The 13,395-nt window shown below is 35.7% G+C and overlaps 1 protein-coding gene across 1 annotated transcript; it reads left to right on the top strand.

Moving 5' to 3' along the window:
• The first annotated feature begins 3,032 nt into the window (after positions 1–3,032).
• On the top strand, positions 3,033–13,005 carry LOC137019103 (large ribosomal subunit protein uL30-like). Its single transcript, XM_067384158.1, has 6 exons — positions 3,033–3,099; positions 6,514–6,622; positions 6,709–6,872; positions 7,189–7,326; positions 11,545–11,654; positions 12,427–13,005. Exons 1-6 carry the CDS (start codon positions 3,086–3,088, stop codon positions 12,633–12,635), a joined length of 744 nt encoding a protein of 247 aa, XP_067240259.1. The 5' UTR covers positions 3,033–3,085; the 3' UTR covers positions 12,636–13,005.
• Positions 13,006–13,395: the final 390 nt, after the last annotated feature.

Raw genomic sequence — 13,395 nt, 5'->3', positions numbered from 1 at the left:
AGTGGATCTGGGTCAGAGACTTCCAGAGGAAGGCGTGGCACTGTCCGAGGTGGTTGGGGCCATATGAAATAATCCTGACAATCAACACTGCCATCAAGGTTGCCGAGGATGATACCTGGATTCACGTGTCACACTGCAAACCTCACCAGAGGAACTGCAGCAAGGTTTCTTCCAGTGTCTTGGAGATGTTGCTGCAGTTCTTCTGGATTTAGTCTGTCTCAGTTCTTTCTGTTTCTTCATGTAATCACAGACAGACTCGATGATGGTGAGATCAGATCATACCAGCTGTTGTCAGACTCCTTGTGCATACAAAAATCTCAATGGATTATTACAATTACAGGAAAAATTTATATTTGAAAATGTACATTTCCTACTGACACACAACAGCAAAAGATTGTGAAGGTTGTGAAAATACTAAGACTTTTTCACCGTACTATATATATATATATATATACAGCTATGGAAAAAAATAAGAGACCACTCCAAGTTCAGAAATCAATGTTAAGTGGTCTCTTAATTTTTTCCATAGCTGTGTATATATATATATATATATATATATATATATATATATATATATATATATATATATATATACATATACATACATACAGGTGCTGGTCATATAATTATAATATCGTGAAAAAGTTCATTTTTTATTGTAAATTATTTTTAAAAATTACACTTTCATATATTCTAGATTCCCTACATGTAAAGTAAAACATTTCAAAAGTTGATGATTAGAGTGTACAGCTCATGAAAGTCCAAAATCCAGTATCTCAAAATATTAGAATATTTCCTAAGATCAATCAAAAAATGGATTTGCAAAACAGAAAAGTTCAAGTTCTTTAAAGTATGTTCATTTGTACACTCAATACTTGGTCGGCAGAACATATTACAGCATCAGTGAAGTGTGGCATGGAAGTGATCAGCCTGTGGCACTGCTGAGGCACTATTGAGCCTTCAGATCATCTGTATATTGTTGGATCGACTGTTTCTCATCTTTCTCTTGAAAATATCCCATAGATTCAGGGGTCAGGCATGTTGGCTGTCCAATAAAACAGTAATATCATGGTCAGCAAACCACTTGGAAGTGGTTTTTGTACTGTGGGCAGGTGCTAAAGTCCTGCTGGAAAAGGAAATCAGCATCTCCATAAAGCTTGTCAGCAGAGGGAAGCATAAAGTGCTCCAAAATCTCCTGGCTGGATTGACTTTGCACTTGATAAACCACAATGGACCAACACCAGCAGACGTCACGGCCCCCCAAATCATTACTAACTTAAGAAACTTCACACTAGACATCAAGCAGCTTGGATTCTGTGCCTCTCCAGTCTTCCTTCAGACTCTGGGACCATGGTTTCAACATGAAATGCAAAATTTTACTTTTATCTGAAAAGAGGACTTTCGACCACTGTTCACGGTCCAGTTCTTTTTCTCCTTAGCCCAGGTAAGATGCTTCTGACGTTGTTTCTGTTTCAGAATTGATTCAGCTTTACTTGTCAGTATTCTCAAGCTTGTGGTCATCCCTGTTGCTTGTGCACCTTTGCCTACCCAATTTCTTCCTTCTAGTCAACTTTGCATTTAATATGCTTTGATACATCACTCTGTAAACAGCCACCACATTCAGTAATGACCATCTGTGACTCACTCTCTTTGTGGAGGCTGTCAATGATCGTCTCCTGGACCATTGCCAAGTCAGCAGTCTTCCCCATTAGTGTGGTTTCAAAGAACAAGAGATACTTGGAATTTACACTGTAGGGATGCTCATTTAATGAAACTCAAATGTAAATATTCTAATATTTTGAGATACTGGATTTTGGACTTTCATTAGCTGTATGCTCTAATCAACAAATTTAAAAAAAAAAAAAATCTTTTGAAATGTTTTACTTTACATGTAGAGAATCTAGTATAAATGAAAGTCTTAAATAATTTACAATAAAAAAATGAACTTTTTCACGATATTCTAATTATATGACCAGCACCTGTATATATATATATTTATTTTTTCCATCTTTCCACAGACTGGCGCAACTGGATTGACACCGTTAGCCATCCAATACTTTTGTCCATGCTCTCGTCGCAGGGCATCACAGGAACTGTAATTGCTGGTGTGAATCTCACAGGTAGGTCTTTCAAACAAGCACTAGTCACGGGGGTACCTGAAGGGTCAGTTCTGGGACCCCTCCCCTCTACATATATTCATATACAATACCGGTCAAAGGTTTGGACAAATTACTATTTTTAATGTTTTTGAAAGAAGAATCTTATGCTGATCAAGGCTACCATTATTTATTATTATAAAAATACAGAAAAAACGGTACTATTGTGAAATATTACAATTTTAAATAATATTTTTCTATTTTAATAATTTATTCATGTGATCAAAGCTGAATTTTCAGCAATACTCCAGTCTTCAGTGTCACATGATCCTTCAGAAATCATTCTAATATGATGATTTATTATCAATGTTAGAAACAGTTGTGCTGCTTAATGTCTTTATAACCTGTGATAATTTTTGATGAAGAAAAAAAACAGCTTTTATTCAAAATAGAAATCTTTTTCCAACAATATAAATCTTTATCACTTTTTATCAATTTAAAACATCCTTGCTGAATAAAAGTATTTATTTCTTAAAAAAAAAAGAAAAAAAATTACAGACCCCAAACTTTATAAAATATTTATATTTTAAATAAATGCTGTTATTTAACTTTTATTCATCAAAGAATCCTGAAAAAAGTGTAACATATTATAAAAAAATTTTATAATAAGTATTTTTCAAAAGATGTAGGCTACCTTTTACATTTTTCACAGCCTTCATTAAAAGAGTGCTAAAGAAATAATAGATAATTTTATTGAGTGTGACGTTATCATAACATATTATTTTTGTTAAAATGCACAGCATTTCTACGCATTTTAAATCTATATCGGTGAAGTAGTCACATGGTGATGAACGTGAGCGTGAGAAACTGATCCTAGTGAGTGAAATGTGTAATAGTCACTCCAAAGGGAAAGGCGGCAGTATTGCAAAAAGGACCGGCGAAAATAAAACGTCATCGGCGTGCGACAGGAAACTGTCACAGAAAACACGATGGCAGAATCTAGGTACGTATTAAACTTGACTTAATCTTAAACAATCCGAGATAAACATCTAAACTATTATTCATATTTTTTTCAGTTTTAGTATCCTTATAATGTTATTAATTTTTAGTTACAATTATTTTTACGGTTGACACGATATTGTATAAAGAGGATTAAGCAGGATTGTTTTCACATGGAGCGTCTGACATATGATGTACATAGCTGGGGCCGTATTCACAAAACATCTTAAGGCTGAAAGTAGCTCTTAAATTGCCTAAAATAATGGCGTGTCAGTCCTAATTTTAGTTCTAAATTTTTCCTCTAAGAGTATTTCACAAAGCATTTTAGCATTAAAACTTAATCTGTGAAACGTTAGGAGTAGTCAAGAGGACTCCTAAATCACTAAGACCAAATCACAAACAGTGCTAATCCACCTAAAGACACTGTACACCATTGAGGCAATAGCGATAAAGCCTTGGGTGCTGAACTTTTTCTTTTATAAATGCAATACATTTTGGTTTATAGATTTGAATTTACAATGAGGCGACAAAAATCTTTAACAAAAAAATAATATTGTCCGATGGACTATACCTGTGGCAGTGGTTTTCATGAGTTCACATTTACAAATGATTGAATATAGAATTAAGCGTATTTGGTGTGCTAACCAAGGCTCCGAGCTTGGAATTTAGCCCAAACCCAAAGTTCTCCCCGTATCCCCAGCCGAGAGTGAGGAGCGATGCAGAAAACTGTCGCAGTAACTAGGCGAGTCGGCTCTCGTCTGTGTTTATATTCCTCCTCTCGAGCTGATTAGAAAGATTGTGTTCCTCCCAAACATAATTTCACTTGAATTCCGCATTCTCTTGAGATGCGGACAATTAACTGTATATACTAGTTTAATTAGTGACACTTAGCCTTCATTTTAAAACCTTTATTTGAATATGGCAACATTTTTATTAAAAATATTTATTTGAATAGGGCAACATTTGTATTTTAAAAACTTTATTTTAATATGGAAACATGACACCTCATTCTACAATATTTCTATGATTTAAGGTGCCCTAGATTAAAAAATTGAATTTACCTTGGCATAGTTAAATAACAAGAGTTCAGTACATGGAAAAGACATACAGTGAGTCTCAAACTCCATTGTTTCCTCCTTCTTATATAAATCTCATTTGTTTAAACGACCTCCGAAGAACAGGCGAATGTTACATAACAGTTGGGGTGTACGCCCCAATATTTGCATATGCCAGCCCATGTTCCCAACATTATGAAAGGCATTACACAAGGGCAACCAGTTAACGTCTGGAGCTGCACACAGCTGAATCATCAGACTAGGTAAGCAAGGACAATAGCAAAAAATGGCAGATGGAACAATAATAACTGACATGATCCATGATATCATCATATTTTTAGTGATATTTGTAAATTGTCTTTCTAAATGTTTTGTTAGCATGTTGCTAATGTACTGTTAAATGTGGTTAAAGTTACCATCGTTTCTTACTGTATTCACGGAGACAAGAGCCGTCGCTATTTTCATTTTTTAAACACTTGCAGTCTGTTTAATGCATAAACACAACTTCATTCTTTATAAATCTCTCCAACAGTGTAGCATTAGCCGTTAGCCACGGAGGACAGCCTCAAATTCACTCATAATAAAACTTTAACATCCAAATAAATACTTCACTCACATAATTCGAAGCATGAATACAGCATGCATGACGAACATCTTGTAAAAATCCATTTGAGGGTTATATTAGCTGTGTGAACTTTGTAAATGCGCTGTAATATAGTCGAGAGCTCGTGTGGCAGGGAGCACGCGATTTAAGGGGGCGGCGCAGAGTGTAAATCAGTGCATTGTTAATGATGCCTCAAAATAGGCAGTTAAAAAAAATAATTAAAAAAACATCTATGGGGTATTTTGAGCTGAAACTTAAGACACAGTCAGGGGACACCTTAGACTTATATTACATCTCGTGAAAAAGCATTCTTGGGCACCTTTAAATCGTTGACTCCTCCCTCATCAGCCAATCACTGTGTGTATACTCCATAGCAACGAGGTCAACTCAGCCCTTACCCTTAGCTTAAAGGGTTAGTTTACCCAAAAATTAATGACTCACCCTCATGTCGTTCCACACCCGTAAGACCTCCGTTCATCTTCGGAACACAGTTTAAGATATTTTAGATTTAGTCCGAGAGCTTTCTGTCCCTCCATTGAAAATGTAGGTACGGTTTACTGTCCATGTCCAGAAAGGTAATAAAAACATCATCAAAGTCGTCCATGTGACATCAGTGGGTTAGTTAGAAGATTTTGAAGCATCGAAAATACATTTTGGTCCAAAAATGACGACTTTATTCAGCATTGTCTTCTCTTCTGGGTCTGTTGTCAATCCATGACAGCGGTTGCTGCTTTGTAGGAGCTTCTTCCATCGCTCTTAGTTCACTGCGGAGTCATGAACCGGATTGACAACAGACCCGGAAGAGAATACAATGCTGAATAAAGTCATAGTTTTTGTTATTTTTGGATCAAAATGTATTTTCGATGCTTCAAAAGCTTCTAACTAACCCACTGATATCACATGGACTACTTTGTTGATGTTTTTATTACTTTTCTGGACATGGACAGTAAACCGTACCTACATTTTCAATGGAGGGACAGAAAGCTCTCTGACTAAATCTAAAATATCTTAAACTGTGTTCCAAAGATGAACGAAGGTCTTACGGGTGTGGAACGACATGAGGGTGAGTCATTAATGACATAATGTTCCTTTTTGGGTGAACTAACCCTTTAAGACTTCTCTCTATTCCTTTGTCTAAAAATAAAAAAAGTTTGTCTCAGCAGCTTTGTGAATAGGTTTTAAGAGAAAACACTTAGCTAAGAACTTTTACTGCTATTTAGGAGAACTCTTCCTGTAGCTCAGTGTTTAGAGCATGGCACTAGCAATGCCAAGGTCATGGGTTCGATAATGCAATGCAAGTCGCTTTGGATAAAAGCATCTGGCTCTACCAAATGCATAAATGTAAATGTAAATCTTAGTGGTAAGATAAAATGTTTTGTGAATACGGCCCCTGGTCTTTAGGACAGATTGTAGATACTGTGCTGTACCGTACTGTAATGTGTAGATACTTTTTTTTTTGCAAGAACTTTATTGAACAAAAAGAATCCACAAATGGCCTGGTACAACATAGAACATTTCTTCAACAGACAAGCATTGTAACAAAATACAAGGGTTCTCTGTAAGATTAAGATCCTCTATCAAATTATAGAGGATTACAGCACTTTTTCTTCTATTTCAAAGGTTAGAAGAAATAATGATTCCATGTGAAAGAAGTTTAGTAGTGATTTCAAGAATGTGTTTTTATGCAAGAGAAAATTCTATTTCTATTTAATTTCTATTTTAAAATTTCTAATATTTATTCATATTGTCTTTTATTCAGAACCGAGAAAGTAATCAAGCTTGTTCCTGAGAATCTTCTCAAGAAACGCAAGGCGTACCAGGCTATCAAAGCAACTCAAGCCAAACTTGCATTACAGCAGAAGAGAAAAGTAAGAATTCCTCCGTTGTAACCAAAGTTTTTGTCAATAGTCCAATATTACCTTTAGAACAAAACTGAAATTGTCAACTTCACCAGGTCCAAAAAGGAGCCCCCTTAAAGTTTAAACGTCTGGAAGAGTTCTTGAAAAACAGTAGGAGGAAGCATCGAGATGAGACACGACTCAACAGACTCAAACAAAGACCTCCGCCGCCCATGCCGCCAGCGAAGCACGGTCTTGTGTTTGCTGTCCGCATCAGAGAGTAATTTCTACCTATTCATCATTTCACATTGACATTAGTATAGATCACCTAAAAAAATAAATGAAAATCATTGACTCACCCTCATGCCATTTCAAACCTGACAAAAAAACAACAACATTGGCCCTCTAAATACATTTTGTGTTCTACAGAATATACAAACTCATACAGGTTTGAAACGACATGAGGTTGTGTAAATGATGAAAGAATTTTTGTTTTTGGTGAACTATCCCTTAAAGATTGATGTTGCCAATTATGTATTGTTCCACATCTGCTTGGTTGTTTAAGGGTTTAATTTTTTCTTTATGATTGCTTCTAGGATCAAAGGTGTAAGCCCCAAAGTGATGAAGGTCATTCAGATGCTGAGGCTGAGAAAGATCTTCAGTGGCACCTTTGTGAAAGTCAACAAGACTTCTATACAAATGCTTAAGACTGTAGAACCTTATGTTGCTTGGGGGTGAGTAATCATAAGGCTCCTGCTTTTGCTCATAATGACTAAAGGCTTGAAAGCTCTACATCATTTAAAGTCGACATGAAACTGAAGTTGTGATTGTTTTCTTCCCTATTCTGATGTTTATATATAATTGAAGCGGCTTCACAACCAAGAAAAAAGGAAGAGTGGGACTTGATTTGGTCCATAAGGAATTGATTGGATGGTTGTGGTTTGCTATTTCTATGATCTGATTTGAGTGACAGGCTGTCCCGCCCTCACGCCAGTAAGCGCATCATCAGAGAAGAGAAGTGATGTCGCTGCAAGAGGGAGGGGAAGTTATTTTGAAGATTTAAAGATTACAAGGGCATTTGAGTTCTCACATAATGATGTTCATGGTAGTGTTGTCAAAAGTACCAATTTTGGTAGCAAGTTGTTACTGAAATTTTAAAAATTGAGCGCTGGAACATTGGTAAACGCCTGATTGGCCATTGTTTTGTGATTGGCTACCATGATCAACACACAGGAGCATTTGAAAGCACACTGAAGTCTTTGAGCGGGACCGGACTGCTGAAAGAAGTCTGTTTTCAAATGCTCCAGTGTGTATCTGTGTAAGCACTCGCTGAAGAACATCATTGATGTCTATTCACAACATGCAAGCATGGTCATTGTAGCCAATCACAGACATATCTGATGAGCGCGTGAACACAGTGGCCAATCAGAGGTGTTTATGAATCCACTCAACGGCGCTCAATTTCAGTACTGTCTTGGAACCGAAGTCGGTACTTGTGACAACAGTAGTGCATGGATAAATAATTTATAATGCTGCAATATTCCTTTAAATATTTATTAATTGTCGGTTTGAATTTCATGATGACTTCAAAACACTAGGCATCATATATTTCTGTATATATCATACAGAATAAACACTAAACGACTAAACTTCATAAACTAAATGACTAAGGATCAAACACTACAAGACTTTAATCATTCCGAATACAACAAACTTGCACAGAAACAAACATTTTGTTTCTAGGAAATGCAAAACATTTGAAAACGTATATATATATATATATATATATGTATATAATGTATGTGTGTGTGTATTCTTTCTTATTTCTCTAAATAGTTCAAACTTCAACTGCCCAAAATCTGCAGATTGTCTCTGACTTTTGCCAGCTAGCTTAAACTTCTCCAGACTGTAAGTTTAAGCCAAATTGGAGTCAAATTGGAAGACTACATGGACTCATCTGTCCCTCATCTTGGAAAGCGATGATTTAGTCAAAATATTTGGTAGTTAGTGTGGGTTTTCCAGGTAATGCATGTCCTCCCTAGAGTTTTGTGCACATTATTTTTTGACAGACATTGATGATGTGATATTCCAACCGACAGCCAGCCCAAGTTTTTGACTGATGTGATAACATGCATTAGGGGTGAACCATGTTTGATTTTTGGGGTAATTACAAAATGTGGAGATGTTCAAAATGCTTTTTCCATAGTTCATTATACTTATTTTACAGAATTAAGTTTATTTTATGGCTTAAATCACGTTATTCGGAGACTGACTTGTTTGGCTTGTCAAATTCCATTGTTGACTTTAGAATTTATTTATTTTTTATATTTTCTATAAAAGTTATGCACAAAGTTATTTTTATTGTCTCTTATTTCACAAATCTTTTATTTAAACCCATGAAAATGCTGATCCTGGTTAGGGGTGTGCACACATAGTTGAATATTCTGTAATATCTGTAATTAATAATCGAAAAATAAAAATACTATTCAAATTTTTCTCTGTTGCTTTGCTGGCAGTAAATGCAGTGAATCCATGATAAATCCTAAGCACTAAAACTAAATGCACTAGGTGGCACTGTGAAGCATTTTTAACAAGTTTATTGTATTTGAAAGTCACAATGTTGTCATCTGCTCTACCTCGCGAAGGTTGGAATTAATTATAGATGATGATAATCTTACTAAATGGAATTATTTTGGATCAAATTAATTAATGAAACCAAGTAGTGTTGTCACGGTACCAAAATTCCAGTAGTCTGTACCGATACCATGAAAATTTTGATGGTTCTCTGTACTAATTTCAGTATCACAGCAAAATCTGTTGGAACTATTTTATATAGCCAATTTTAAAAACATTACATTTTATTTTATTTTAAACATTGGAGCGTGTGTGCGTGTTTGTATATACCTCAATGAAATAAATTTTGAAATGTATAAAAAAAAAAAAAATGCTCAAACATCCATTTTGTACTGTTGAAAAAACGAGCATATACTGATAAGGTAGGTTTTGAAACTGGTATGCTGTTTTGAGCTGCTTTATGCTGGTCAAGTGGTCCTATGCTGGTCCATGCTGATCCTAAGCTGGTCCTGGACCAGCATAAACCAGCTCAAACCAGCATAGCAGCTTTAAAACCAACCTTACCAGCGTATGCTGGGTTTTTTTCAACAGGGGTAACTGACGTGCATGTTTATTTTAGCTATCCAGTCAGTGAAATGACACACTACAGCCTGTAAAACTATGAAAAAAAAATATTGGTAAATAATGCTAACCTAAATAATAAGTTATTATTAAAAAAAACATTCATTTTTTATTTCCACACAAAGATGTGTCATCATATAGCCAAAGTCCCGTTATTCTATAGTTTTTGATATAGCCTATACCGCTCTGCGCTTTGAGAGGGATAGGGACACGAGCAGGAAAGAGACCATTTCTCTTTAATAATATCTTCATGTTATCTTCTGATGTTACAAGCAACTGACACTTGTTGTAAAAGGTCTGAAGAGCAAGTTTTATCCTCCGCAGGGGCAAGACATTCATGCTATGTTTGATTTAGCGCTGCCAGAGGAAAAAGTAAAAATCACCAGCATGTGTGAAATGCACTATATACAAATAAACATGACGCCTTATAAAGTGTAATAACAAGCACAAACGGTGTTAAATAGAAATTGACGCACAAGCAAAAAGGTTTCTGTCTTAGTGTTTTTTCTGCTTTACCACAGTAAAGAATGCGAATAGCCTATAATAGGCCTAAATGCGAACGAAAGAAACGTTTATAATCCCCTGTGTGAGTGAAGATTTGGGAAAAGAAACAGATTCCATGTTCAGTGGAATAACCAATGGAATATTGTTAAATTCTCTGCTAATTGGGTGACCAGATCGCGATTCGCAAAATAGAATACATAGTTTAAGTTTATGGACTCTTGTACCTCTCTCATTCGGAATGAACCAAAATGTTTCCATGGCTGCGATTTCACATTTAATTGCTAACCTATTATTTCTTTTGTAAACAAAGCTTTGTACTTCACTTGTGTCATATTCACGTAAATTCCACCGCCCTATCAGTGGGTACCGAATATACCCGGGTTCTTGGTACTATCGGTACTACAGAAATGTGGGTATCATCACATTTTCAAAATTTCAGTACCATCTCTAAAACGGAGTTATCATAATATCACCACCATATTGAGAAAGCACATGAAACCAAAACAACTGTAGAATGAGGAAAGACAGCTGTCCATCACTGCATTCACCACCGGTAAACGCAGCTGTACCCCATGTGAGCAGAGAAGATAACTTATATGATAGCAAAATGATCTCGAGACATAAGCTTCCTTTTCATCGAGGGAGACCTATTTACGAAAACACAAAGTGCGGCTGTTAGAAACTTAGCTGTTATCTTTGAGTCTTCTGCAATGTCTGTCAGCATAGCTTATTTTTTTTCTCAACATGAATATGTGAAACAATAAACATGATAACCATATACTGACTTGAGTGTACATGTACATTCTGTAAGATAACTGCCGCTGTCTGCTTTATTAGCGTTTTTCCCGTTTGCGCTGCTTGAGCTTAAATGCTTTTGTTCTTTATATTTTTTGTTTGCACATATTGTTTAATCCTTTTTTTAACTAAAAGAAAACCTTAAAATATAATGTAAGCTTGTTGTGTATATTGCCTGATCGTAAGCTTGTTTAGAAATGGTTACAAAATCTTGATGAATTAAAAAAACAGCGTCTTTCTCGTAACGTCATTTAACAAATATTTTGAATATTCATTTTTTTATGAGGCCAAATATTAGAATACAATATTTTGGAAAAATGCCCATCCCTTATCCTGTTGTAAAAATCACTTTTTAAAGTCTTACCCCTTAGCATATTTTGGCAAATTTTGGATTTAAACTGCTGTATTTCTGTAATTGATTTTTACTGGTTTGATTTATTGTTGTGATCTCTTAACAGGTATCCCAACTTGAAATCTGTCCGTGAGCTCATATTAAAAAGAGGTCAGACAAGGATTAATAAGAGAAAGACTCCTCTGACTGACAATACACTCATAGAGCAGCATCTTGGTGAGTTATTAATGTGGTAGATATATTTAATTCAGTAAAATGCTGGAACTTTATGAAGGAAAAGTAAATGTGTAATATTTTGCAAAGAGCTTTTTTTTTTTTTTTTTTTTTTTTTTTTTTTTAAATATGGGGCAAACTATATTGCCAAAAGTATTGGGATACCCCTCCAAATCATTGAATTCATGTGTTCCAAACACTTCCATGTCCAAAGGTGTATAAAATCAAGCACCTAGGCATGCAGACTGCTTCTACAATCATTTGTGAAAGAATGGGTCGCTCTCAGGAGCTCAATGAATTCAAGCGTGGTACCGTGATAGGTTACCACCATTGCAGTAAGTCTATTCATGACATTTCCTCACTACTAAATATTCCACGGTCAACTGTTAGTGGAATAAAGACACAGATAAGCGAGTTTATGGTCAAAAATTCCCATAAACTCACTCCTAAACCTTGTGGAAAGCCTTCCTAGAAGAGGCTGTTATAGCTGCAAAGGCTGGGCCAACTCCATATTAAACCCTACGGATTAAGAATGGTGTGTCATTAAAGTTCATGTGCACGTAAAGGCAGGCGTCCCAAAACTTTTGGCAATATAGTGTATATTATGTGACTGCAAAGCTGTTTTACTCACTTGTAAATGGAGTCTTTACATGAGTTTGAAAGACACAGTGGCAAAATAAATTCTTAGATATTTTGTAATGGCATGATTGTCAAAGTGTTCTTAATGACAATTATACATGTAATCTGAATGGGTTTCTTTTGTTTGTGTCTCAAGGACAATACGGGATCATCTGTTTGGAGGACCTTATACATGAGATCTATTCTGCCGGAAAGAACTTCAGGGTGACAAACAACTTCCTTTTGCCGTTCCATTTGTCAGTACCAAGACATGCTGCTAGAGACAAAGTTGGATTAATGAAAGATGTTGGAGACCCTGGACCCAGAGCTGAGGACATAAATAGAGTCATCAGGAAACTCAACTGAGCTAATGGACACTCATGGACTGTTGTTTTGTTGCCTTCGTTCAGATTGTACCAAAAAAGGACACATGTAAACAATCTGACTGTAAAATTTATTGTGCATTATTTTTATTAAACAATTCAAAGTTTCACAGTATCTATTTTTTTTTTTCTGAGGATATTACATTTAGAAGTGATTATCCCTATGCACAATTCCATTTTTAGGCTCATGAGTGTCAAAGGGTGAAGGGCTCGATAACTTTCAAACTAATTTACATTTCATAAACTTTTTCTGCACTTCGTGAAACTACAATATGGTTGTCGTGATTGTCACTTAAATGTGTTAACATCACATTAGTAAAATAACATTAACAGAAAATTTGTATATAAATTGTTTCATGACATTAATAAAAGATGATAAATTTGGTTTGCAAAATACCCATTTTTTTACATTACAAACATGTCATCTTTAAAGGTGCAGTATGTAAGAATTGTCTGCTAGAGGCCTATTCAAAACAAAGGCGTAGCTTGATGATGAAGTTTGAGCGCGGAATCTTGGGACATGTGGTCTCCACCTCAACGGACGGTGCAAAAGAATAAAGATAGGACACGGGAAGAAATCATGTTCATGGTTGCAATTATTACTGTAGTATGAAGCAGAGCAGAGCCGAGTGTTGTGGGAGCTGAGCGAGGCCACTGGAGCGATTGCGCAACACGCACCTCACGAGCAGCAGAACTTTTATTATGCCGCCGACGCCGCTTCCGCTTCTCTGGTGATGAGTATG

This window comes from Chanodichthys erythropterus, chromosome 4, assembly GCF_024489055.1.
Source record: "Chanodichthys erythropterus isolate Z2021 chromosome 4, ASM2448905v1, whole genome shotgun sequence".
In the NCBI taxonomy this organism is placed as follows: Eukaryota; Metazoa; Chordata; class Actinopteri; order Cypriniformes; family Xenocyprididae; genus Chanodichthys; species Chanodichthys erythropterus.
This window is presented reverse-complemented; position numbering and strand designations above follow the sequence as displayed.